Source organism: Molossus molossus, unplaced genomic scaffold (assembly GCF_014108415.1).
Source record: "Molossus molossus isolate mMolMol1 unplaced genomic scaffold, mMolMol1.p scaffold_m16_p_12, whole genome shotgun sequence".
Classification (NCBI taxonomy): Eukaryota; Metazoa; Chordata; class Mammalia; order Chiroptera; family Molossidae; genus Molossus; species Molossus molossus.
In genome coordinates this window covers 100,167,221-100,192,957 of record NW_023425347.1, presented here as the reverse complement: position 1 = coordinate 100,192,957, position 25,737 = coordinate 100,167,221, and the positions used below count along the sequence as shown (strand labels likewise).

The 25,737-nt window shown below is 51.3% G+C and overlaps 1 protein-coding gene across 1 annotated transcript; it reads right to left on the bottom strand.

Moving 5' to 3' along the window:
- Positions 1-6,235: 6,235 nt before the first annotated feature.
- Positions 6,236-21,902, bottom strand: ERRFI1 (ERBB receptor feedback inhibitor 1). The gene is made up of 4 exons (XM_036256539.1): positions 21,842-21,902; positions 9,537-9,713; positions 9,353-9,429; positions 6,236-8,548 (listed from the first exon to the last, which is right to left on the bottom strand). Exons 2-4 carry the CDS (start codon positions 9,656-9,658, stop codon positions 7,383-7,385), a joined length of 1,365 nt encoding a protein of 454 aa, XP_036112432.1. The 5' UTR covers positions 9,659-9,713; positions 21,842-21,902; the 3' UTR covers positions 6,236-7,382.
- Positions 21,903-25,737: the final 3,835 nt, after the last annotated feature.

The following is a 25,737-nucleotide window of genomic DNA, read 5'->3' as shown; positions in this document are numbered from 1 at the left end:
ACAGTTCCAGGAGAATATACACGGACTTTGTGCAAAGCCAGCCACGGCGTATGTCCGTCGTAGACACTGATGGGTAAATAACACGGCAGTTTTATGTGCAACTCAGGGTGTGGCATTCACGTATGATTCAGAAAGAATAATAGGAGTTTGTATGGGTAGAAATGGGCACTTGGGTAGGGATGAAGCAAGGACAGAGGTATAATGCATGCCGGGTGGATGGCAACACCTCTTTTGGCCCATAAAGCTGTTCAGAGACAACTCCGTATCCAGAAAACTGTCTTTTGAGGTGACGACTGCACAGAATCCTTAAGAACAGGATTTAAGGGGGAAGAATGACGTGAATAGAGGTTGTCAACAGACTGACACTGCAGAGTTTAGAGGAGAACATTTAAAATGAGCATTTCCGTGTGATAAATCAGTTTCTTTATGAGATCCTTATCAATGACCAGAGGACACGTGCCCATCTACTAATTACTGTTAAAACTCGTGGATTCTGGCAAAGAGCACAACTGAACTGATTCAGCCTCCACTCGGCTCAGAAGGAGAGAAAAAAGTGGAGCTTCGAAAACAAAAACAGATTTCTGGCTGCCGTCCTCAGAATGCTCCTACACAGCTGATTACCGACAGGATCAACCACTGCGTGTTCCCCCTTCCCACACGCATCCCTCCCCCGCCAGCCTCTGGCTGGTGTGACCCGTCTCGGGTTTGGCCCCAGCGACAGTGACTTTCTCTCCCTGAGCTCTGTACAAGCGTCCTTTCCTTTGAATGAGGCCTCTTGGTTCTCAGGTGATTCTGATGACATCCCCCAGCAGTGTTTCTTTCCATGGCAAATGGCAAGTTCTTGGTAACCGACAGCTGTTAATAACTAGACACCTGCAAGCAAGTTAAATCCACCCAAGCCCCATCACACCGGACGCCTCGCTGTCCAGAGTTGCGGGGTGTGCAGGAGAGCACACAGCGGCTTGGGGAACCGACTCTGCGTGTTTCTGCACACTGACTCGCCCCGGTGCCGAGCGGGGCTCTGCCCTACTAAGCTCGGTGCAGGTGGAAAGTTGAGATGAAAAATCCAAAAAGGTAGGGCTCGGAACGTTGATGGGAAGATAAAATTGTGGCGATGCTCTGAGAAGAACAGCCTGGCTAAATGGCCTCTTGTTGTCTTTGGAATGTGGTTATTATAATTTGTATGGACGTGACGCACGGGCTCGGCGCCTCCCCCACTGGGCATGCGGGCAGTGAGAACCAAGCCCCAACTATCTTCACAGTTCTGGAGCATGTGAGCTGGCCACCTGGGCTCCGGCAGGCCCCAGACATGTAATTAGAGGCTCCCGGCCGGGGTGATGCGCAGACAAGTCTTATCACGCGTCTGGGCTGTGGTGGGTGCGAGGTGCCCGCTGCAGCGCTGCCGAGCTGGGCTCTGCGCCTGGCTGATCCGGGGGCACCGTCCAAAGCTTCTGCTTAGCCAAGAACCTCCATCGATTACTCAAGAGAAAACCATGCACGAGGACATCGGCTTTTGCAAGAACACCAGGACAGCCGGGACTTGGCACCTACGAAATGCAGCTTCCTGCGTGCTGTGCCCCAGGCGGCGCAGCTCCGTCCAGAAAGACACTCATTAGCCTTACACAAGAAGGGTGTGTCCACAGGTCGCGCAGTCCGGGGGAGGCTCCGGGCCGGCCCCGCCCACTGCAAAGTGAAATACGCAGCAGGCGTGTGATTAAGATGTTTGACGTGGATCCAAGTTATTTCCAAGGAATGAAGGTGGTGCCTTTGTCCATAAGGACACAGAGCCAAGGTGGTTGATACACACTCTCCCCAGGACTGGTTCCTCCCCCTGGCCTTTTTACTTCGGGAGGGGAGAAGCTGTAGCTGTACGTGGTGGCCTCATGGATACTGTCTTAGTGCACTTGCTACAGGCCGACTTGCTTGAGGTTTCTGGCCGTTTTCTGGAATTGAGAGACGGCACGGGGAGGCATGCCCCAGCCCAGTGGCCAGAGAGCGGCTTTTTCTAGGCAGGTCAACACTTGTCTGTGGAAGAGCCCTTCCCGGCCACCCCCGACCTGCTCCCCTGCCAAGGGGCCTGGGCCTTGAAGAACGAAGGGTGGTTGCAGGGCGGTAGGGCCTCCTCCGGGGCAGAAACACATCCCCACCAAGTGTGTTGGCCACGGAGTTCTGATAACCCGCAGCGGAGCTGGCCTGTTCAAACACGCTTTGTAAGTGATTCCTGATGGCTGAGGCAGAAGGATCTTCGAGTTCGATACTTCCAAGTGCAGAGGAAGCATGACAATTCACACCCTCCAACTGCGTTAGGCACGCCTGCCCGCCTCACTCATTCACTCAGTGACAAGTTGCAAAAGGCGAGGCTAGCCAAGTTGGGACACATTTGAATCTTCTACCCTGTGCTCTCCTCTCAACCTTCCCCAAATGAATCCCCAAAACTTCTCTTCAAAGTTGTGATTCTCATGTGGAGTGGACAAGGGCCAGAGCGTTGGTCAGTGGTCCAGTCCGCCAAGAAGACACGTCTCTGAGTGTGCTTTAGTTTGAACCACACTTTCCTAAGGACAAGAATACTGCAAGTTCTGAGTCCTGGTTTATTTTTATTGTGTTTTATTTTTTCTCCTTTATTGATTTTAGAGAGAGAGGAAGTGAGAGGGAGAGAGAGAGAGAAACATCGATGAGAGAGAACATCGATTGGCCGCCTCCTGCATGCTCCCCACTGGGGATCAGGCCCACAGCCTGGGCATGTGCCCTGCCCGGGAATCGAACCAGAAACCTGTTGGTACATGGGTCGATGCTCAACCACTGAGCCACACCAGCCGGGCTCTGGTCCTGGTTTAGAAATTCAGTACCCCTCCTGATTGGTGCACACTCTTCCAAGGATGTGAACCTTCGGGGCTGTGCATACCTGAAGACCTAGGGAGCTCCGCTCAGGACTCCTTGGTTTGAAGCCAGAGCTAACGCAAATTCATCTTGCAGAAAATCTTGGCAGATGAAAGTTAACATCAGTTCATCTTCTCAGTTACCATCACCGTAACGTATAGTTCACATGGCAGCATGTTTGCAAAGCTTTATTAGCTTAGCACAAAATGCCAATATCAATATATAAAGAGTAGGACCAAGTCCATTTTGATAGTAACTATTTCTATACATACAGTGACAATGTCAATTTCCTGGTTCTGACAATGGGCTGTAATTATATAAGATGTTATCACTGGGGGAATCTGGGTAATGGGTACATGGGACCTCTCTGTACTGTTTTAGAAACTTCTTGGGAGTCCATAATTATTTCAAAATAAAAAGTAAGAAATGGCCATGCAATGGCCATGCTAGGGGCTTAAAGAAAATGGCTCCATAGACCCTGAGACTATAAATTATGTGGTGAAATTAAGAACAAAAATAAGAATAGTTTAAGACACATTTTGATTCTTGAACCAGTAGACAGATGGATGTAGTCTCTTGTCTCCAACTATGAAACACTAGAAGAATCTGTGGGGCTCTTTTTTGGAATAGGGCCCCTGGCAGCGAAGACACAGCACATCAGACAGCCCCAGGACAGCCTGCGCCGCTGGAGGGCTGGGGGACCAGCGCCCTCTCTGCTCTGTGTCCCACCTGAGGCCGTGAACCTGGATTCTGCCACTGCCTGTCTTCAAGCCAGTTTTTCTCCATTCCCACCACCCACACGCACCTGTCAGGACAGCCTGTCCTGAAGTCTCCTTCCCTTCGCTTCCCTCCCGCCTTTTTACTTATTTATTTACTTATTGGTTAACCCTCACCTGTGGATATTTAAGAGCGAGTGGAAGAGAGAGGGAGAGAGAGAAACATCGATGTGAGAAAGACTCATCCATCCGTTGCCTCCTGCACGACCTCACACCTGCAACCCAGGTACGTGCCCTTGACTGGGAATGGAACCCGTGACCCTTTGGTCTGCAGGCCGAAGCTCTAACTGCTGAGCCACGCCAGCCAGGGTCCTGTCATCTTTTTAAATCAAATCAGATTCCGTCACCCCACGCACGGATTCGAGGGGCGCCCACTGCCTTCCCCGTGGTCCACCCTGTCCCCGCCGTCACGACGCCCAGCTTCCGGAAAGGCCGGCCCTCGCTGCCTCGGGGTCTGTCACTTGTTCCCTGTGCTGTTCCTCCCTGTCCTCTCCCGTCTCCATCTCGGACCCTGACCCTTCCAGTCTTGCACCTCGAGCTAGGGCCCTTGTCCCTGTCCAGCATTTCCCCGACTGCTTTACATTCCGTGAGGGCGGGGTTCGCCCCGGATCTAACACGGGTTGGTGTTCAACAGATGGCAGCTGAACGAACTCTCCGAGCTCATCTCTTCATCTGCGAAAGTGCAGAAGTAACACCCACCTTGCAGGGCGAGTAACCGACGGGCACAAAGCAGTGCGTGTGCGGACACTATGTCCTATGGCTTCTGTGCGGTTGTCACTGATGACCTGCTCTCGGAAGGACCTCCCGCCCCATCTCACCAGTGAGAAAACGGAGGTGCAGAGATTTCTGAGTCTGCCCAACGCTGGTCAGAAAGAGGTGGACTTGGGCTGTCAGCCCAGGCGTCTGGTTTCCAAGTCTTCACTCTGGATGGAGGACACCAGGACCTGCAGGTGGTCAGTGAGGCACCGGGAGCCTCCCCGTGGCCCAGGAACTGGGGAGTGCTGAGAGGAGGGCGGGCAGAGGACGTGCGGAGAACCGGGGGACACCGGGGCGTCCCCTCAACCAGCCTTCCCGCTCCCTCCTGCAGAGCTGCCCCTGGACCCGTCTCCGTGAGGCCGGCAGGTGGGGGCCCTCGGTGGCCTCACATTAAGCAAGCAGAGCCTCCCAAGGGCCGAGTCGTCCCAGCCTAGTCCTCGGTCTCAAAATCGAGTCACATCAAGTCTGTTAGCGCTGGTTTCTCCCATTACTTTCCGCTCCCCAGAGGACACCTGTTTTGATAGTGACACCCCGGCATCAGTTCAAGTTCGCTTGCTTATGAAAGGTAAATACAAACAGCTCATTTTCACTGTGCATTTGTATCATATTTAAGTACAAATTGCTCCGTTTATCTGTCATGTTAGGGAAGGGTAGTAAATTTCAAGCGTGTATTAAAACTGCAGAAAATCTTCCTTTGGTGGCCTGGCTGGTTTGGCTCAGTGGTTAGAGCATTGGTCTATGCACCAGAGTTGCGGGTTCGATTCCAACTAAGTGCAGGTACCTTGGTTGCAGTTCGGTCAGGGTCATGCAGGAGGCAATTGATGTGTCTCTCTCACTGATATCCCCCCTCCCAACTCCCATCTGAAGATAAATGGAAAAATGTCCTCGGGTGAGGATTAAAAAAAAAAAAAAATCTTCCCTTAGGCTCAAAGATGGTGATGTTGTCTAATTACTTGAGACATAAAATTGTGTGCGAGTGTAGGCAAGAAACATTATTAACAGTATCATAAATAAGTATTATAACTTTATTAAAATGAAAAGACAATACTCAAAATAATGCAACGAAAATGAATAAAATCCTTTGTCCAATACTGTACACATAACCAGAAATCAGTGCATTTTCCTAAGCACGTTTACCCTTCATTTAGTTCAGACTAACACGTAAGCTCTCCACAGCTCGGATGACGCTTCAGCAGCGAGCTGGGCACGGCGGCCTGGCTGTCCGAGAACTTCCCGGGAACGCGCTGTCCGCGCACCCCTCCGGCCTGCCTGCGTGGACAAGGACGTGGGGCCGGAACGCATTGTCCGCGCACCCCCTCTGGCCTGCCTGCGTGGACAAGGACGTGGGGCCGGAACGCACCTGTCCGTGCACCCCCTCCGGCCTGCCTGCGTGGACAAGGACGTGGGGCCGGAACGTACCTGTCCGTGCACCCCCTCCGGCCTGCCTGCGTGGACAAGGACGTGGGGCCGGAACGCACCTGTCCGTGCACCCCCTCCGGCCTGCCTGCGTGGACAAGGACGTGGGGCCGGAACGGACCGGTCCCCGCACCCCCTCTGGCCTACCTGCGTGGACAAGGACGTGGGGCCGGAACGGACCGGTCCCCGCACCCCCTCCGGCCTGCCTGCGCGGACAAGGACGTGGGGCCGGAACGGACCGGTCCCCGCACCCCCTCCGGCCTGCCTGCGTGGACAAGGACGTGGGGCCGGAACGGACCGGTCCCCGCACCCCCTCCGGCCTGCCTGCGCGGACAAGGACGTGGGGCCGGAACGGACCGGTCCCCGCACCCCCTCCGGCCTGCCTGCGTGGACAAGGACGTGGGGCCGGAACGACCGGTCCCCGCACCCCCTCCGGCCTGCCTGTGCGGACAAGGAGGTGGGGGCCGGTCTCAGCGGTGCAGCGAAGCAACCAGCTGTGAGATTTAAAAGCAGAACGAAGCTGATGTGACCTCCGGTATTAAGACATGTTGTGCTCTTGGTCAGAAGTGTTTTACTTAAAAAGCAAACAATCCCCAGGAAATACTGAGTAGGAACCAGCAACACAAGGCCAGCTTGTGTTGTATTTGTTTATTAATAGTCTAAAAAACCCCCCCAAAAAAACCACACATCCCCACACGATAACTCTCAATCACATAGCTAAGTGTTTCATTATTGCTGAAAAGTGACATTCTAAACACTGGTGAGCGGTTGGCTTTGAGTCTGTGCGTCCCACTGTCTCTTCGCGTGGGTGACAGTGGGCCACTTCAGTGGGTTTCGGAACAAAGCAGGGATGGTGAGGAACATGTTCTATTATCTTCTTAGTTTTCAAGAAGAAAGACGTACAGGTGGAAATATTGTTGCCAAATAAACTGCTTGTCCTGCCTTTGGCGGAACAGGAAGTAGAAGCTGGGAGTCTTGAGGTCTTGGGACAGCTTTTAAACTAGGTAAGGACAGCCACGGTAAGAACACACACCCCGCGCCCCATGGAAAAGGCTGCAAAAAAAGAAATCAAACAAAATATAACAGACCAAAGAGCCAGAAATCTTCAAACTTACTAAGCAAAAATAATTCTTTTATGATTCTGATCTAAATACTGTTTTCTTCTGTTTGCTCAATTTTCAGTCCATCAGGAGTCAGTGTCCAGCGTGAGTTTCTATCATTCTGAATACGTGTCACTCTAAGATAGTAACTAACTGGTTAACCTGCTACTCCGGCTATCCCGTGAGTTTATATATAGGTATATGACGTATGTGTATATAAAAGTTTCCCCATCCTGCCCTCCCCACCATCACATTTTTATAGACTTGGATAGACTTTTCTCCAATGCTAAGAAACCCGGGATCCTCAGCATAACAGCACCTCTCAACCTCTCTCTTTACAGAGTTCAACAGTTTATTCTGCAGCCTAATCATTTTCCCGTGAGCCTCAGTCAAACTGGAAAATTGCTTAAGAACCATTTGCTCCCGTAGAACGTCTGCTGAACAGGGACCCCCAAGCCTACGGGGAGACCACGTAGGATGGATGTTTACGCTTCACGTGGCCACCCAGATCCACTTTGGTTTTGGGGTCCAGCTTCTCCGTGGCTGAGACCACACTGCTGTCAGCAGGGAACGGCGGCATTTGGGTGCTGGCTTCTTCTGCTTCCGTGAAGAACTTTTCATATTTGTCCAGGTACGGCGGTCTCTCAGGTAGTAGGTAATAGTGTGTCGAACTAACCTTCTTCCCATTTTCAATAATGGGCAGGATGCAGGGCACCCTATTGGCAGACCCTTCGCTGTTCTGTCTTTGCAGAGCTTTGCTGCTGACGTACTTGGGGTCGGGGGCAAAGCTCTGTGTGGGGGGCATGACCCCGTTGAGGTAAGACGGGAGGCTTTTGGGACTCGGTGTGCGGGAGCTGCTGCGTGACAGCGGCTCCCTGGGCGGCACTTTGGGAGGCCTGTCCTCATCACTGTACGTGCTGGACGTGACCTCCGCCGACCACCTTCTGTAATCTGGCTTCACGGGCCTGGGCGGGATGGGGACCCTGGGGGGCACCTCAGGCTTGTCTTCGTCGGAGTGGGGAGAAGCTCTGTGCACACAGCTGTGGAGCTGCACGGCCGGCTTGTGGAAGGACCCGGCTGGTCCCGAGTGAGACCGGCGCAGTCGTCGGTGGCTCTGAGGCGGAGGGGGGTCTGAGAGCGGCCCCCCCGCGTGGCGGTCCGGCTCCTGGCTGAGGTCCACGACAGAGACGGTCGGGGTTTCGAAGTAGGCGTAGTTGATCTGCCCGCACCCGCGGAAGCTCCGCCTGCCAGGGACGCCGTACTTGAACTCGGAGGGGGCGCAGTCTTCCAGAAGCCAGTCTGTGTCGGAGCAGGTGAAAAACTCCACCTCGCAGTCCGTGTCATCCAGGGAGAAGCCTTCCGAGATGGGCAGCGGGGGGAGAGGCCTGGAGCCCGCCGCGCAGGGAACAGGGGACGGGCCGTTCCTCATGGGTGTGAGTGGAGGGGCGGGAGCACACACCCCATTTACCGACAGTTTCTTAAAACCACACACAACTTGATCCTCATCGTGGGGTCCCCAGTGTTCACTTGAGGGGAGAATGAGAGGGGGCAGGCTGGGCTTCTGGGAGGGGCCGTGCTCAGCAAAGCGGTGGCCGTTGGTCGGGGCGGAAGTCGAGGCACGCCCTGCAAAGGACGGGGAGGTTAGCCAAGGACCAGCGTGCTCCCTCTGCTGTGGAGACGGCCCACTGCCGCCCCCCCAGGCCCAGAGCGCCCTGCAACGCCGCAGGGTAATCAGAGCCCGGGAGATGGTTGACGCACGCGATCTGGTTCAAAGAACAAATCACCTCCTCTCTCTCCCCTGGCCCTGTGCGTGGCACACACCCACCCCTCAGGCAGGTTCTGTGACATGCAAAACCCGCAGAAGAGGAACAGCACATCATTTCCATGAATGCCACACTACGGCAGCCCAGCCACTGGGCGCTGCGGCCACACACGGGCCAAGGAGGAGGTCCGACCAGGCCCTCTCGCCGCCACCATCACAGGACTGCCAGTGGGTGGACTTGCTTGCAATGTGATCAGTAGCTCCGACAAAAGTCTAAGGGACATAATGTCCACACTGCGAGTTCTACATGGCATGTTACATACCTTGCTAAGTGTTTGTCAACATTTATCCTACTTGATGGCTCTCAAACAGGCATTTAGTACTAGTAAGAAAGAGGAGAGGTCTTGTCCAAGGTTTGTGAAAGTTAGTGTGTATCATGGCTGGAATTAATTAGAACAAATTCTTGAATGTCCGATAGATCTAGTTGGGGATCAGGGACAACAGTTTGGGGAGGATAAGTTACCCAGCGCCACTGCCACTAGGGGTCAGACTGCGCTGGAGGCAGTTCAGTTGCTTCCTCATTTAGAAAGTGACGCTGGAGGACACGCTGACCCCCGCGCCACCGTCCCTCCCAGGCCAGCTTCCCGGGTTTGAAGCACACGTACCAAGAGACGTCAGGTGCGCCTGAGCGGTCGACTTCAGACTGTAGGCCATGGTGATTGGGTCAATGTTTAAAAAGTTACTGAAATACAGCAAAGACATCTTGGTCAGAAGCCGGGAGGACCACACTCTCCCTCCCGCTCCGTCCTACGCCGAGAGAGAGCCCGGGGCAGCAGGGCGCACACGCACTTTTCGAGCTCCCGGCGGCTGCCCCAGCAGGTGTTCAGGTTCCCCATGGCTGGCCCATCGTGCAGAAACCCAGCTTTCAAGCGGACTCCGATCTCCTGGGCAGCGACTCCCGCGGTTGACATCGTGTCTCGCACTGGGCTCCTAGGGCTCTGTCAGTCATCCAGCAGCTCCTGGTACCTAGAGGGGGAAAGAAGGGATGAGCGGGGACAAGAAACACTTCACAGACGGCCATCGACAGCCAATCCTGCAGAACTCCGGGGATGCCGAACAGAAAGACCTGGTTGCAGGCTTTTACTTAATTCTGACATTTTTGCATTCATTCTTATGTCTTTAAGTGTACTCACACTTAAGACATTCAAGTCATTTATTCCTAAGTCTTAATTCAAGAGTTGAGAAATAACCCTGGCCAGGGAGAGCGGAGCTCCTGGTGGGGGGACCCCCGGGCGCACACAGCCCCCGCTGCGCTCTCTGACCCCCCACACCCGACCTGCGGAACCCACTGTGGCCTCCCGCGGGACGCATGTTCGCGAAAACCCGACGACCCCTCGGACGACCGCTCCCACAGTTGGTGCCTCACGAGGCCACAGCCCAGCATTTACGTGGATTCTGTACTTCAGGGCTGGCCGGGAAGACAATGCTCCAGATTACTGCTCAGGACTGAAGGAATATAGGAAGATACATGTCCACTGTCCTGTACAAGGCAAGTTCTGCAGGGTGATGGGAAGGCCCGGGACGGCTTCCGCTTCCCTTTCAGGGACAGGCGCAAAGGTACGTTCTTCACACTCCGTCTCTAAGAGGCAGACGAGCTGCCGGACCAGAAGAGCTACGAAGCACGAATTTCCATAATCTACCGACTCCTCACGTTCAGGAATCCCCCTCCCTTGCCAGGACCAGGGTCTGGAGTCCCCAGAGCCTCTTGTATTTTTAAAACTGTTTTTCATTTTAGAAAGAGAGGGAGGGAGGGAAACACCTATGGAAATGAACTCGCAACCAGGGCATGTGTCCTGACCGGGAATCGAACCCGTAACCTTTCAGTGCACGAGATGATTCTCCACCAACTGAGCCACAAGGGCCAGGGCCCCAGAGCCTCTTTTTAATCTTACTTTTCACTACAGCGTCAATGCTAATGTTAACGAGCATCTCTCTGGGCTCTGTCTTCGGGAAATCTGCTGTTTAGGACCTAATCTGCCCACTGTGGGTGTAACCCCGGCTTTATAACACTTTCACGTCCTCAGCCACAGTGCACGCACCCACCGAGAGCTGGTGTGCCGAGGACTGGGCTGGGGGGAGGGGCGCAGGTTATTTTTTTGTTTTAAGGACAAATCTGTCACCTCCTACTAGACTGTGAACTCAGATAAGAGGCCGTGTGTTCCAATCATTAACCACCGCTGCCTGGACCCAGCAGCAGCTCAATGAATGAGTGTTTACAGAATGAATGTTCGTACCAATACTGTCTATTATTATCATCGCTATTAGGCAAATGCATATAATGTGTAAGAAATACAGTCTCTTTTTTAGCTAAACATATAAAATACACTTTGCAGGAGTGCTTGCTTTCCACATAGAAGGAATGGAGAGGGAGTGATGTGTCAGTGAGCAGGTAAGGGCAGTGCATCCCGGTGACTGATTCTCAGCTCCTGACTTCCCCAAAGTCAGCTGTTCTGACACACGAGGCAGAGATTAAACAGGTTTAGAGTATTCAGATAGTGAAGCGAGCCCGTCTCTCAGATATGTGACCGAGAGGAGGGGACTGGATCCCATCGCGCACTAACCTAAGTCATGGGGAGGTCTTTTTTGTTTGAAGGTCGGTTTTTTTAGATCATTGAAATGAAGCAAATGTGTTTTTCCTTTCTTTACGTGAATCAAGTAAAGCCATAAGACAATTAAAAAACCCATTTTTAGAAAAAATTGCTGGGCACTCCTGTAAGCACCAGCAAGATGGCAGGGAACTCGCCTCCGGTGACGGGGAAGGAACAGCCGGGCAAGGACATGGCCCTTCAGTGGTCTGCAGGCTTCCACCCACATGACAGGGACGCTGGGGGGTTCTGGAGCCCCACCCCCACCTGTCTGCAGGCCAGCAACTACTAGTGGCCGCTGAGCTTTCAACAGGAGACCGTGGGGCTGTCGCCTCTGCCGACATCGCCGCACTTCTAATCTTACATTTCAATGGTCCCTCAAAACCATTTACATGTTCTACAAAAAGTTATGTTTTTAATTCATTGTTTCCATCACCTACTTGTTAGCTTTCTTAGGAAAAAATTTTTTTTAGTCTAAAAAGAATTGTGTTCACTAAGCCAGCTCACTTCCGGCCACAATAGAGCCTTTGTGTGTTCAGAGGTGACCTGCTCACAGCTCAATGGGGAATTGTGAACGGCCGTGCTATGGAACTGTCGGAACGTCCTACTTGCCTGCACGGGAGAAGCAAGCAGGGCGATGCAATTTTACGTTCTCTTCTTCTGAGAGTAACTACACTGTGGACCCAGAGAGGGCCACCTGCCACAGGTTTGGAAACACTCTCCCAGTGTGCCCCCCAGATGGCACACTGAGGGTACGAAACCTCCTGAAATGCGTTTGCATCACTCTCCGAACTCGAAGTATTCAATACACACGCTCCTGGGGTGAAGGTGGGGGTGGGGATCAATCAGTTTGGTCAACCTCCAGTTAAAGAGAAAGCACACCGCCCCGGTACACTTTAATGCCGCAGTGTTTCGACGTGTTTCCTCACCACGCACACAAGAGCAAACAGCATGCCCACGTGGGAACGTGGGTCCGTGGGCGCGAGGGGCGCCGTGAAATGCAGGTGTGAAAGCCAGTGCTGACTTATCCAGGCAGTGGTGCAGACCAGGAGCTGAGTGACCTCGGGCAGAACAACTGTCCTCAAACCCCTGAATCGTCTGTAGCCACTGAAGTGTCAAAAGGCAGTGAGATGCCACATGTGGACTCCTTCCTCTGTCAAACAGCACTTGCTTTTTTGGGTTTTTTGGGGGGGGTTCAAGGGACCCCCCCCCAAACCATGTTTCTTGAGGCAGTCCTTTTAGATCTGTGCGCCCCCCCGTTCCGACCCTTCAACCCCAGAGCCCCGAGTCCGGACTCCAGCCCTGGCTCCCGCTTCCACTCAGCAGCTCCCTTGTCCGGTGACTGCTTCGCACCGGGCGGTCCTCCAGCAGCCCCAACTCTACAAACCAAACTCCCGGCACCCTCGTTCCCAGACCAGCTCCGGGTCCAGGACGGCCATTTCCAACCGGGGCGCCACAAGAATTTCTTAAATGTGCAATACCTGACTACTATTTAGTCAGGGGCACGGGCCTCTGGTCCCTTAGGCTGTCAAGTAAAGAAATGACAACAGCCAACGCAATAGCTGTCCAGAGTGAGTGCATCACACTGTCCTAATCAATTATGTCAGATCAGCAAGAAGTACAGTATTTTTTAATGTGGCAGAATCTCAGCAATTCGTTTGTGTGCCACGAGATGAAAAGGTGGAAAATCACTGGCCCAGGAGGATCACACGTCCCTAGAGGCACCGTTTCGTTTTCAGCCTGAGCTGCAGCCGATGTACTCGGTTCCCGAGCTCCACGGTGCACGTCTATCTGCGTGGTTTCTCAGACCACCTTCCTTCGCTCACTGGCACCTCTGCCTGGGTCTGGAACAGCCGACCCATCCCGCGCATCAGCCCAGATCCGTATTCTTGAACTACAGCTCAAATTGAGATCCTCCCACTAAAAGCTCCTCGGTCTGGCACGAAAGCCTCCTCAGCGAGGCCCCTCTACCTCTGTCCTCTGACTGCTTCTCTTTCCCCCACATCTGCTAGAATTCAGCTTGAAATATATATATATATATTATTGATTTTAGAGAGAGAGGAAGGGAGAGGGAGAGATAGAAACATCGATGAGAGAGAACATCAACTGACCGCCTCCTGTACGCCCCCCACTGGGGACTGGGCCCATAACCCGGACATGTGCCCTGACCGGGAATCGAACTGGGAACCCCCTGGTGCACAGGTGGATGCTCAACCAGTGAGCCACACTGGCCGGGCAGGGCCAGCTCTCAGCCCACACTCCACGAGGGGGCGGGCAGGGCCAGCTCTCAGCCCACACTCCACGAGGGGGCGGGCAGGGCCAGCTCTCAGCCCACACTCCACGAGGGGGCGGGCAGGGCCAGCTCTCAGCCCACCCTCCACGAGGGGGCGGGCAGGGCCAGCTCTCAGCCCACCCTCCACGAGGGGGCGGGCAGGGCCAGCTCTCAGCCCACCCTCCACGAGGGGGCGGGCAGGGCCAGCTCTCAGCCCACCCTCCACGAGGGGGCGGGCAGGGCCTGTTCTCTGCGCTGCGCCCCCTTCCCTCTCTAGCCTCCCAATCTTCCAGGACAGGACCCGTTTCCTCCTGGGAATCCTGGCCCGTTCGTTTCTAAGAGTTACTAAGTGGACATTGAAAAAATATTCATCTCATTAAAAAAATGGTAATTACGTGATTCACACCTACTGTAAATCAGCAAAGGACTGAGGGAAAAAGCGAAGGGCTGTAAGGGACACGTTTAGGGTACAGCAGGCAACTTTCATTAAGCTCATCTCCGAAGTCCAAAGTGGACGCTGGCGGACTGGGTAAGAATCCAAACTACATCGGGTTCTGGTACCGAATGTTTCCTGACAGCCATCAGGGGAGTGCTTTCTGACAACTGTGAGTGTCCCGTCTCTCACTTCATCTCTTCTGGCGTGGAGAGCACCTACTGTGCTTTTGCTGTTCAAGACACCAAACCAAAAAAGCTACGCCAAGAAGCACTTTGCCCGCTCTTCATTAAGGTGAACCTCCCCTCGAGGACAGCGTCTTTGAGTGTTTTACAAAACCGGGCTACCTTAAGACAGTAACCTAGATCTGCTTACCTGGCCACCAGATCTCATTAATAAATCTCAGGAGCAGCCCACAAGAGGAGGGGCACATTTTTGTCCCTCGACTCATCCAGTTCTGCCCAGTGCTTCCTTATTTAACAGTGTGATGTAATTTCCTCCTTCCAATCTGGTTTTAGAACCTGATTTCTGTTTATTCAGGGTGATAAATGGTCTTTTCAGCTGCTTTTAACAATTACCTACATAACTCTCCCCTCAGATGTAAGGTAACCATATTTAGAGGCAAAATGTGTAAAAAGAAACTGATTCAGGAATGTGACAAATCCCATGATTTTGGATCCTTCCCAAATCAACACCTGAATGTTTGTCTGCCTTTCGGAAATGTCTAAAATAAAAACAAAAGATTCGTGTCTGGAGCACTAGTTGGGCCCCGACACAGTGAGCGCTCAGCTGAGCCCTTTTATAGAATTTTTATTACTAATATAAGAAAACTTGCTCATTGATAGTCATCTTCATACTCAGTGTTTATGGCAGTTATGATTTACTGAAAGCAAGACTTCAGTCCTGGCCAGTGTGGCTCAGTGGTTAGAGCATTGGCCCTCGGACCAAAGGGTTGTAGGTTCCTGGTCAAGGACACGTACATGGGTTGCTGGTTCGATCTCTGGCCCTGGTCAGGGTCTTGCAGGAGGCAACCAACCGATGTGTCTCTCTCACATTGATATTTCTCTCTCCCTCCCTTCCACTCTCTCTAAAAACCAATGGAGCCCTGGCTGGTTAGAGTGTCGGCCCTCAGACCAATGAGTCACGGGTTCAATTCCAATCAAGGGCACGTACCTCAGTTGCAGTTCGTCCCCGGCCCTGGTCGGGTCGTGTGGGTGGCACCAGTTGATGTGTGTCTGTCTCTCTCTCTGTCTCCCTCCCACTCTATCTGATGATAAATGGAAAAATATCCTGGGGTGAGGATTAAAAAAAAGAAAAAAAAAAAAAAAACCATTGGAAAAAATAACCTCGGGTGAGGATTAACAACAACAAAAAGTTTATATTGTGTCAATAAAATATAATTAAAATACTCTTACACAAACTCAAGCTAAACTTGATGGTTTCCATCAAGACAGAAGTATAGTTGGATGCGGTGCGGACAGACTGTCCTCAACATGCCTGGTACATAATGGCCCATTTGTACAGGGTAAAAACCAAGCAACAAGGAAAATAATTTATCTTCAGACTGTCAAAATCAAAGCTAAGTGACATAATTTCTTGAATAATTCGGAATATTTTCTTGCTAAGTATTAAGAAATGGCAAGCTAACAAAAAACCTATTCGTTCGACTACCATAGTCATCAATAGCCTTTTGATTCGCTCAGTCTCCTACACAATTTCGGCGCGTTAGCCCAGACCTATTCTTTTGTCCTTTGTCCTTTTCCTACAGGCTATAATCAGTGGCGACACACATAGAGGATGGAAAAATATTATTCCTCTTAGACACACACGGAATAGATTCCTAATTGTGAGAGACGCGTGAATTCTGTTCTCATTTTAATGACCACAGGCCAGTGGTCTAATGATGGGAAGCAATCTTTAAAACTTCAAGTTTACTTAATGAGCATTTAAGTCGCCCGAGGGGTAACTGGAGATTGTTATAGTGAACATTACACCAGGAATACTAACTAAGAGACGGGACACTTTCTGACAGGCATTGTTCTAGTGCTTCATATATACTAACTCATTTAATCCTCTCAACAACCCTGGGAGATGGGCTACTGTTACTACCCAGGGGCAGAGTTCAGTGACGTGCTTGGACAACGTCATGTCCGGGGAGGGCCTGGCGAGTGGTGGGGCCAAGACTTCACCCAGGGAGCTGGTGCTGAAGTCTCCCCCCACACACCAGCTCTTTAAGCCCCTGGGGCAACCGAGCCAGGGGAGCTGACCCACCACAATGCTCAAGCTACAAGGGTGGCGAGGCAGGCTTTTCGGGGATTTGCAGCTTGGTGATAGATTTTCCTGGGTAATCCTTAGCCTAAGAGAGTTCCTGTTCTACCTCATCTCCTCCAATTCTCCTGCCTATTTATCCTCCCAAAAGGGTGGGTGAAGGTATTACTTTTATATTCTATGACTACTTTTTTTTTTAATCTTCACCTGAGGACATTTTTTATTTATCTTCAGATAGAGTGGGAGGGAGAGAGGGAGAGAGAAATATCGACATGAGAGGGACACATCGACTAGTTGCCTCCTGCATGGCCCTACCCTGACCAGGGCCGGGGACAAACTGCAACCGAACCGAAACCGAGGTCCGTGCCTCGGATCAGTTTGGCCGGAATCAAACCCGCGAGTCATTGGTCCTCGGGCCTATGCTCTACCGCTGAGCCCAGCCGGCCAGGGCTCCATGACTACTTCAAATCATTCTCTGGAAGCCCTCAGTTTCTAATGCACACCGGGCCCTACCACCACACACCCATTACGACGCCGTCTGACAGCGCGGGGCTGTCTGACCGGTACAAGGGGTCAGTTACTGCGTGCACCCAGCAGGCCACCTCTCACACACGCTCACAGCAGGGTCCCAGCGACGGCCTTGCACCTGGGTGCCATGGGCATTTAATAATAGAATATCTTGTGTTTGCAACACACTCGACCGACCACAAAGTACTTTCTAACACATCATCTCACTGGATCCCACAACCTCCCTGTGCGAAGAGGCAGGGATTATACTCTCCATTCCACAGATGAGGAAATGACACCTTCCTGTTAGCGCTGCCGCCCTGGGACCCAGCATTTCCCTGCTACACGCTCCCTGCCTCTCCTTCCCCTACACAGTGGCTTCATTTTAGGCGACCACCTCATTCTCCCTCAACATTCCTGTGTGTAAGTGGGGGCACGGGTGCAAAGGATGGCTAAGCCAGGGGCCTAAGTGGCAGTCAATAGCAAAGATAAAAACAGGAACTCAACGCAGTGTTTAGCTCACAGAGCCTTAGAGGGCAAGGCTTAATTACTCTCACAGTCGTCGAATGCGTGTCCTGGACTGGCTACTGCGCCGGGCCAAAGAGACGGCTGCCGCCCGATGAACCAAGCTGGCGAGGAGAGAAACAGTAAAAGCAGCTCGTTCAGGCTGTGGGAACTCCCAAGGAAGCAGAGAACACCTTTACACAGGTGGGTGAGGAAGCCTCTCTGCACCTGAGGACAGACAGATATATAGATACATATACAGAGGGAGAGAGGGAGGGAGAAACAGAGACATGGATCAGTTGCCTTCCACACGCTCCGGGACCGCAACCAGGTCCGCACGCGCTCTGCCCGGCGTCAAACCGGCAACCTCTCAGCGCGCAGGACGACACTCAATGGTGCCCCTTGGGCCAGGCTCTCGGGTGACTTTTTATATAAAATCCAAAGGATGGCCCTGGCTGGTTTGGCTCTGCGGTTAGAGCGTCGGCCCTCAGGCCAAAGAGTCACGGGTTCCATTCCGGTCAAGTGCACGTACCTCGGTTGCAGTTTGTCCCCAGTCCTGGTCAGGGTTGTGCGGGAGGCAGCCACTCGATGTGTCTCTCTCACATCGCTGTTTCTCCACTCTAACTGAAGATAAATGTAAAAATAATAAGAGTTATTGGGCCCGGCCAGTGTGACTCAGTGGCTGAACGTCGACCCATACACCAAGAGGTCATCAGTTCGATTCCCGGTCAGGGCACATGGCCAGGCTGTGGGCAAAAAACCCCAGTGGGGGGCATGCAGGAGGCAGCCGATCGATGTTCTCTCTCATTGATGCTTCTTTCTATCTCTCCCTCCCCTTCTAAAATCAATTTTTAAAAAAGAAAAAAGAGCTATTGGACACTGTCTTCCAATTCTTACCTTCCTACTGTTTCCTCTGTTAAACTGTAATGTTTCGTTGAATCGTGGCACTTTGGAGTCAAAAAGGCCTAATCCATGGATCCAGAACCCCATATTTTTTTATTATTTTTTAATCCTCACCCAAGGATATTTTCTCAAATATCTTCAGATAAAGAGTCCGCGGTGGGGAGAGAAACATCGATGTGAGAGGGACACATTGACTGGTTGCCTCCCGCACGACCCAGACCAGGGCCGAGAATGAACCAAAACCGAGGTACATACCCTTGGAATCGAACCCGTGACTCTTTGGTCCATGGGCTGATGCTATACTGCTGAGCCAAACCGGCCAGGGCCAGAACCCCGTATTTTAAAAATGTATTCACTGAGGCCCAGAAGACTGGCCTTTTAATTATATTGTCCGATTCTGTGGTATAAGGAACTAGATTCAAGTATCAACAGTGATTCCGACTCACAGAATCTTTTCTTTCTTTCTGTTTTTTTTTTTTAATCCTCACCCAAGGACAGTTTTGCATTTCTCTTCAGATAGAGCGGGAGGGAGAGCGGAAGAGAGAGAGAGACATCAATGTGAGAGAGACACATCGACTGGTTGCCACCCATACGACCCCAACCGGGCAGGGGATGAACTGCAACCGAGGTACGTGCCCTTAGCGGGAACCGAACCCAGGACTCTCCACCCATACGACCCCAACTGGGCAGGGGATGAACTGCAACCGAGGTACATGCCCTTAGCGGGAACCGAACCCAGGACTCTCCACCCATACGACCCCAACCGGGCAGGGGATGAACTGCAACGGAGGTACGTGCCCTTAGCGGGAACCGAACCCAGGACTCTCTGGTCCGTGGGCCAACGCTCTAACCACTGAGCCAATGCAGCCAGGGCCAGAACCCCGTATTTTAAAAATGTATTCACTGAGGCCCAGAAGACTGGCCTTTTAATTATTCTGTCCGATTCTGTGGTATAAGGAACTGGATTCAAGTATCAACAGTGATTCCGACTCACAGAATCTTTTCTTTCTTTCTGTTTTATTTATTTATTTATTTAATCCTCACCCGAGGACAGTTTTGCATTTCTCTTCAGATAGAGCGGGAGGGAGAGTGGAAGAGAGAGAGAGAAACATCAACGTGAGAGAGACACATCGACTGGTTGCCACCCATACGACCCCAACCGGGCAGGAGACGAACTGCAACCGAGGTACATGCCCTTAGCGGGAACCGAACCCAGGACTCTCCACCCATACGACCCCAACCGGGCAGGAGACGAACTGCAACCGAGGTATGTGCCCTTAGCGGGAACCGAACCCAGGACTCTCTGGTCCGTGGGCCAACGCTCTAACCGCTGAGCCAATTTGGCCAGGGCCACAAAATCTTTTCTTTCCTCTGACGTGTGAAGCTGACGCTAACTTTTCCCTACCTCAAACTAACTATTAAACTTACATTCAGAACTCTGAAACCCGCCACTTTTCTCTTCCTTCACAAAGCATGTATTTATACTGTGCAAACAATGCTGGGATGCTGCATGCATTGTTTCTCCAGTGAGCTATTCATTGTCTTCTACAAAGCATGGTCAAACACCACGCCAAACGATGCTGAATCCTGTCCTCATGATGAAGGATCCATTCAAATTTATTTAGATTGAGAGAAGAGTTGTTTCTCTGGTAGAAGGAGCCTGTGACATTCAAATTCCTGGAATTACCCCTGGCACCACCTCCTCCCTCCTCTGCTCACCTTTCTAAAGCAACCTGATGGTATGTAGACATTCAGGTCAGTTTCAAGCATGTTAGATTGTACCTGTAATTTAGCAACTTGCTTTTAAAAGCTGTCCTCAGTATTAGCAGAAAGGAAGTACTATCTGGTTCGGGTTCTGAGAAGCAGCAGTGAAGAGTTATTTCCACACACAAACTCCAGTCCACAGTACAACTATTAACTCTCATAAAAAGAGTGACCAGCATCTTTTGTGAGCTGCAAGTAGGAAAATCAATTCACTGAAACAGTAACTTTACCTATCAAAATATGAATAATTCGGACATTTCCTAACAGTCATTAAAAACCAGATTCGCTTTGCCACCCTTATCAGTGACTGATCCAATCCTGCTGAGCTTTAAAATGTAAAATGTGCTTTTGTGCAATTATTTATCAACCATTAACTATGTGCAAGGGTGCGTAAGATAGAAGCCTACAAGGCAGAGTTCCTGCCCTTAAGGAGTTTACAATCTAACATATGTTAGGTTATAAATTATTAGTTCAACACGTCTATCACCTATTAGTGAGCAGCCACTGGAACACAGCTGAAAACAAACCTGTGGAGGGGAGGGGAATGGCAGCGTGCTGAAGTCCATGCTAAAACCTGGACACATTTCTCTTTAAAAAGGATTTTGTTCTATAACATACTGGGAACAATCAGAGTCAGCATGTTAACATGAAACCAACTTTTATTTTGGTCTTACCCAAATCTGGTCATTTCCTGAAATGGGTACCTAGCCGGTCTTTGATCTGTTTAAATACAACTTCACTTAAAACTCGATAATTACAGACATGCAAAAAAAAAAAAAGGCAGTTAAAAAAAAATAAAGGCAGGGTTAGGTATGGTGAACTTAGATGTTTCAGTCTCCTCAACAAACACATACCCATTGCATTCTTACAGATCTGTAAAATCTTCAAACTTAGCAGAACGCTCGTTTTCCAAACGAGAAAAAGCATTTTAACCTCACCTTTCTTCACCCCTGACAGTTGCCTAGAAACCAGTCCTGCCCTACCTGTGTTGCAGGTGTACCTAAAGTCACCAACACATCTCTTTTAAAGCTACAGCCTCTATTCTGCCTGCACTTAAGTTTATGACTAACAATCTATTCATATTTTTTTTTTTATCAGGTAAGAGACTGGTTTCTTTCAAGCAATGACGAAACCCTAATAAAGACTTAGCAAGCACCCATACAGCACCAATCATAGTTAAGGAGTCATCTCATTTGCACTAAGGCTATGATATACATATAAATACACACACGTACACCGGGAAATACCCAATGAGCGTTCACGTTTTGAACAGAGAATTCTGCAGTTCCTTTCCTTTTGAAGCAGTATTTAGGGCGCTCAGAGCAGAGTCACGTTCCTAGGAGAGGGAGAGGGCACAGAACTGCTGGATGAATTGAAGAGCACCGGCTGCGGAGGACCGTGGTCGCGGAGCCCACGCGGGGGACGGCGCGCGGGCAGCGACCACCCGCCACCCGCCCCAGCAGCCGCCCGCCGCGGCTTTCAGGACCGGGGAGGTGGCACCGGTGCGCACCGGGGACGCAGCTCCATTGTGGAGAGGGGAGCGCGCGAGGCCGCCGCCAGCCCGCGGGCGCGGGACCCCGGCTCGCCGCTCCGAAGCCCCGTGCCCTCCGCAGCCGTCTCGGGGCCGAGGCGCGTCCGGGTGCCCGGTGCGCGGCCGGCGAGGCGAGGGGCACCCCCAGGCCCGATCGCGCCGCCCGGGCCGGCCCCTCCCTCCGTCCGTCCGTCCGTCCCGGGGAGACTCCGCGTCGGGCGACCCTCTCCGCGCCCGGGGACCCGCCCTGTGTCGGGAGCCGCCCGCAGCCCCGCGCGGCGGGGGCGCGGCGCCGCCCTCCCCACCCCCGGCCCGCAGGCCCCTTACCCCGCGGAGCCACGGCTGCCCCACGGCGCCCTCCCGCGCATGTCCGTCCCGGCTGGCTCAGCGCCGCGGGCTCGGGGGCCCGGACACCGCGCAGGCGCCCAGCCGCTCGCAGCCGCTCGTCCCCGGTTCGCGTTCCCCGCTCGCACTCGGCCGCCGTCGCCGGGCCGCCGCCGCCTGACTTTATAGCTTAGCGAGCAGGGGTCGTGACGTCAAGGCCCCGCCCCTGCCCCCGGGCAGCCAATCGCGGCCGCGAGCCGCTTAAAGGGGCGATGCGGCGCGGCCGGGCCGCTCGCGTGGGGTCCCCTGGCGTCGCGCGGCCTGCGGGGAGGCCGCCTTTGTCTCCCCGAGAAGGAGCTTCGGGGCCACCGGGGCCTCGCTCCCCAGCTCTGCGGCGGAGCGGCCGCTGCTGAGCCGGCAGCGCCTGCCACTGACGCGGGCTCTGCAGTGCGCGGGCAGCCCGGCCCGGGCCGCGGTTCCTGCCTCGCCCCAAGGGGGCGCCAAGCCCCGCGCGGAGTTCCCCGTCTTTCCAGCCGCGGGGACGTTTTTGCGTGTTTTCTCCAGTCCGTGGACCGCCGCCGCGCTCACCACGATGCCCGCGGGCCGCAGAGTGGGCGGGACAGAGAGGGCCACGGTGGGACAGCGAGGGACAGACTGGGCGGCGTGGGGCAGCGTGGGGCAGCGAGGGACATCAAGAGACTGCGAGAGAACAAGGGACACCGAGGGGCGGAGGAGGACAGTGAGGGACAGCGTGGGGCAGCAGGGGACACCTGGACAACGAGCAACTGTGGGACAGCAAGGGACAGCGCAGGACCGTAAGGGGCAGTGTGGGGCAGCATGGGACCGGGAAGGGCACCGAGGCCACTCCGCCGACGCCTGTCGTGGGCGACTTGAGAGAAGGTCTGCCCAGCCACCTTCTCTCCGACCTCATGTTTGAAAATCCAGGCCAGGACCTGGTGGCGGTTGACCCGGCCAGGGCCACGCACGGGCTTCCAGAAGGAGCACCTCCACCCCCAACCTGGCATCTCCATGAGTTCCCAAAGTCGAGTTTACTTATCAGACCTCAACATCTCTCGGCCTGGCTGGCAGCCACCGATGCCCGAGGACGAAACACCAGCGAGCCTGCGGGAGGAGGTTTCTTGGGGCGCCGGTGATGCAACTTAGGCTTATAGTTTAACCGTAAAATAAATAATACAAATGATAACAAACCAAGAGTAACTAAAGTGAGAAAAAAAGCAAACAAGACAGAAACCCTCCAGTTTTAACTAGAACAAATCCCCGGAATGGTACTCTCTATTGAGTAGAGGCCAGAGACCTCCTGCTGACCTCTTAAGTCTCCCAGGAGGCCCTGCTTGCATTTCAGCAATAATGCCTGATAGCTGTCCGTTTAACATTGCCTAATTGGGATGGCTTAACATATGGAATGAGAGATTCCGACCTCATTATCAGGTTAACTATTAACTTTGCACTCTATGAAATGATTTGCCTTTCTCCCCTATTATTTACTTACATTCTTTTAAATTTAATTCAAAGGCTTAATTTCTAACGCCAGCCCTTAAGCAATAGCGCAAAAGCGCGCGCTCCTGCTCACACACACACACACACACACACACACACACTGAAGTATCTCTTTGCCCTTTTTCAGTTGCAAGATAAATGAATGTTTACCAGAAAGACCTCTATCCTCCTTGACTGGCTCCTTCTGGATTACTGGGGCTTCGAGCTATTTTCATGTCTATGCTACTTATCCACAATTCCGATAATTCCATTTTTTTTGTTGTTGTTGTTAACTTCTTACTTATTGCCATTCATTGTTTAGTATTGTTTTAAGATGATGGAAATTAGTCGCAACTAACGGCTGGTTTTCTTTACCAAATTAGGTCTTTTGATTCACAGAAAATGCAGGACACCCCCCCCCCATTTTGGTTTCATCTATGTTTATGGTTTACCCATATGCTGTTACCAGTGTGGAAAAAGGACCAGCCAGAAAACTTGCCAGAGAACATCTTTTCAGAGCGCACAGAGTAGCATTTACTGAATGGGGACCTCAATGAGCTCCAGTTTCATCCAAAAGGAACCCTCCTTACGCGATTTCAAGTTGCTACAATACAGTTGTAATTTGTGCTGGCCTGATTGGCATACTTTTACATTCCCCTATTCATAAAACAGTGATAGTCACCAGAGCAACCATCAAACACACCCCTTCTTTCAAGAAAGAAGATCAACAGGATACTTACTATATGGTTGTGAGCTGTAGAATGTGCTAATGTTTTGGTAAATTATAAAATATCATAAAATCATATGAGTGATACATGATTAATCTGATTTTTTTTTCTTCTGCTTCCTTTTAAACTTGCAAAATAAACTGATTTGTTTATTTTGGGGGAAAGCCAGTTATAGCTAATAGCTTACTGAATTTTGCTTACAATTATATTCATATATTACGGCTCTCTCAGCTGTGAGTGGATTACATAAGACACCCCACAAATCTTTGATCTAATAGTCTACTAAGGGTATTTTGTTATACCGTTGACATGTCAATAATGGACTATTTTCGGAAGAGTTTAAAAGGAAAATGCTAAGCAACTTGAAATAACATTAGCATATTGCACTTATCAAATGATCATTCACACTGACTTTTAACAGATTAGAACACTAGTCTAGAGGTTTAGGGAAAAAGACTGTCTTTGTACTGAACCTAACTTGTTTTAAATTGACTGCAGTAAGAAAGAGATTTAAAATCAGACAGCGTTTTGTTTTCTTTTTTACATTTCTCATAGGCCGTTTAAGTTTGAGGTCACTTCTCAAGGAATTATATTAGCTGATTGTTTTTTAATATTTAAAAACAACAACAACAACAACCCTAAACATAACATCTAAAACGTTAGACTTAATCACATTGACCCAAATTGTCACTTTGCACTTGCCCTTTTTCAGTGTAAGAAGAAGCTGTCCTTGGAGTGAGAACAAGGGGAGGTTCTGGCTCGGAAACCTTAGAATGCAGGCTCTGCTTTTCTAAGGACAGGGATCCCTTCTGTCCTCCCAAGGCTCCCGCAAGTCATGCACAGGCGCAAATATGCCGGCCTTCTCCTGGTCTTCGAATCCCACAGAATACACATTTTGGTGTTTATTCTTCCCGATTATAAATGTTGTTGCATTCCTCCTTTTCAACAAAGAAGTATTTTCAATTGAGACGCTATCTACATATTACTTTCACTCCTCAAGCTTTTACTTTTGTCCATGTGCGATTTATTTATTTATTTTTAACTATTTTTTACATTTATTTTTGTTACATATGTTTCTCCTTTCCCCCCCCACAAGTCCATGTGCGATTTAAATGTAACTGTGCACTTAAAAAAACAACTAATTTATAGATAAGTGTGCGATAAAAAAAAAAAAAATACTTGACAGTAGAAGGAAGAATTGCATTTCTTATAGGCCAGCTTGTTTTTAAGTTTTGGATACATCTGGGCACAGATACATGTATTTATATAGACAATACATTTTGTGGATTGCTTTGAGACATACATGCTAATAAGAGCTGAGATTCATCCATGAGGTATGCTTTCAACTTGAGCAGCCATTTGGAAAGTTCCACAGAAAAAGGTTTCTTTACAATTTCCATTTTCCCCTTATGTAGTTAGGGATACTGCTCTCCCTTCCTAGCCTTTCCCCTGAAGAAAGGGGGGGCTGTATACAGTATACTTAGCCTATGAGATGACAGAGCAGGCTGGTTTTAAGTTATCAATCTGTTGTTTTCAGTGTTCGCTTAAGTACTGTTTTCAACTGCTTTTTCTTAGTTTGAGTTGTAAGAGGCTGTTTGTATAGTTGTTTGTTTTTAATTGAGCCACTTTTCACTAACCTCATGTTCCCTTTAATGCACATTTGATACTATTGGT

Coding starts and splice junctions, on each gene's coding strand:
- ERRFI1 (XM_036256539.1), bottom strand. CDS start 9,658: ATGTCAACCGCGGGAGTCGCTGCCCAGGAGATCGGAGTCCGCTTGAAA. Junction 9,430..9,536: donor AGCCGCCGGGAGCTCGAAAA/GTGCGTGTGCGC, acceptor GCTGTATTTCAG/TAACTTTTTAAACATTGACC. Junction 8,549..9,352: donor GGCGCACCTGACGTCTCTTG/GTACGTGTGCTT, acceptor CGTCCTTTGCAG/GGCGTGCCTCGACTTCCGCC.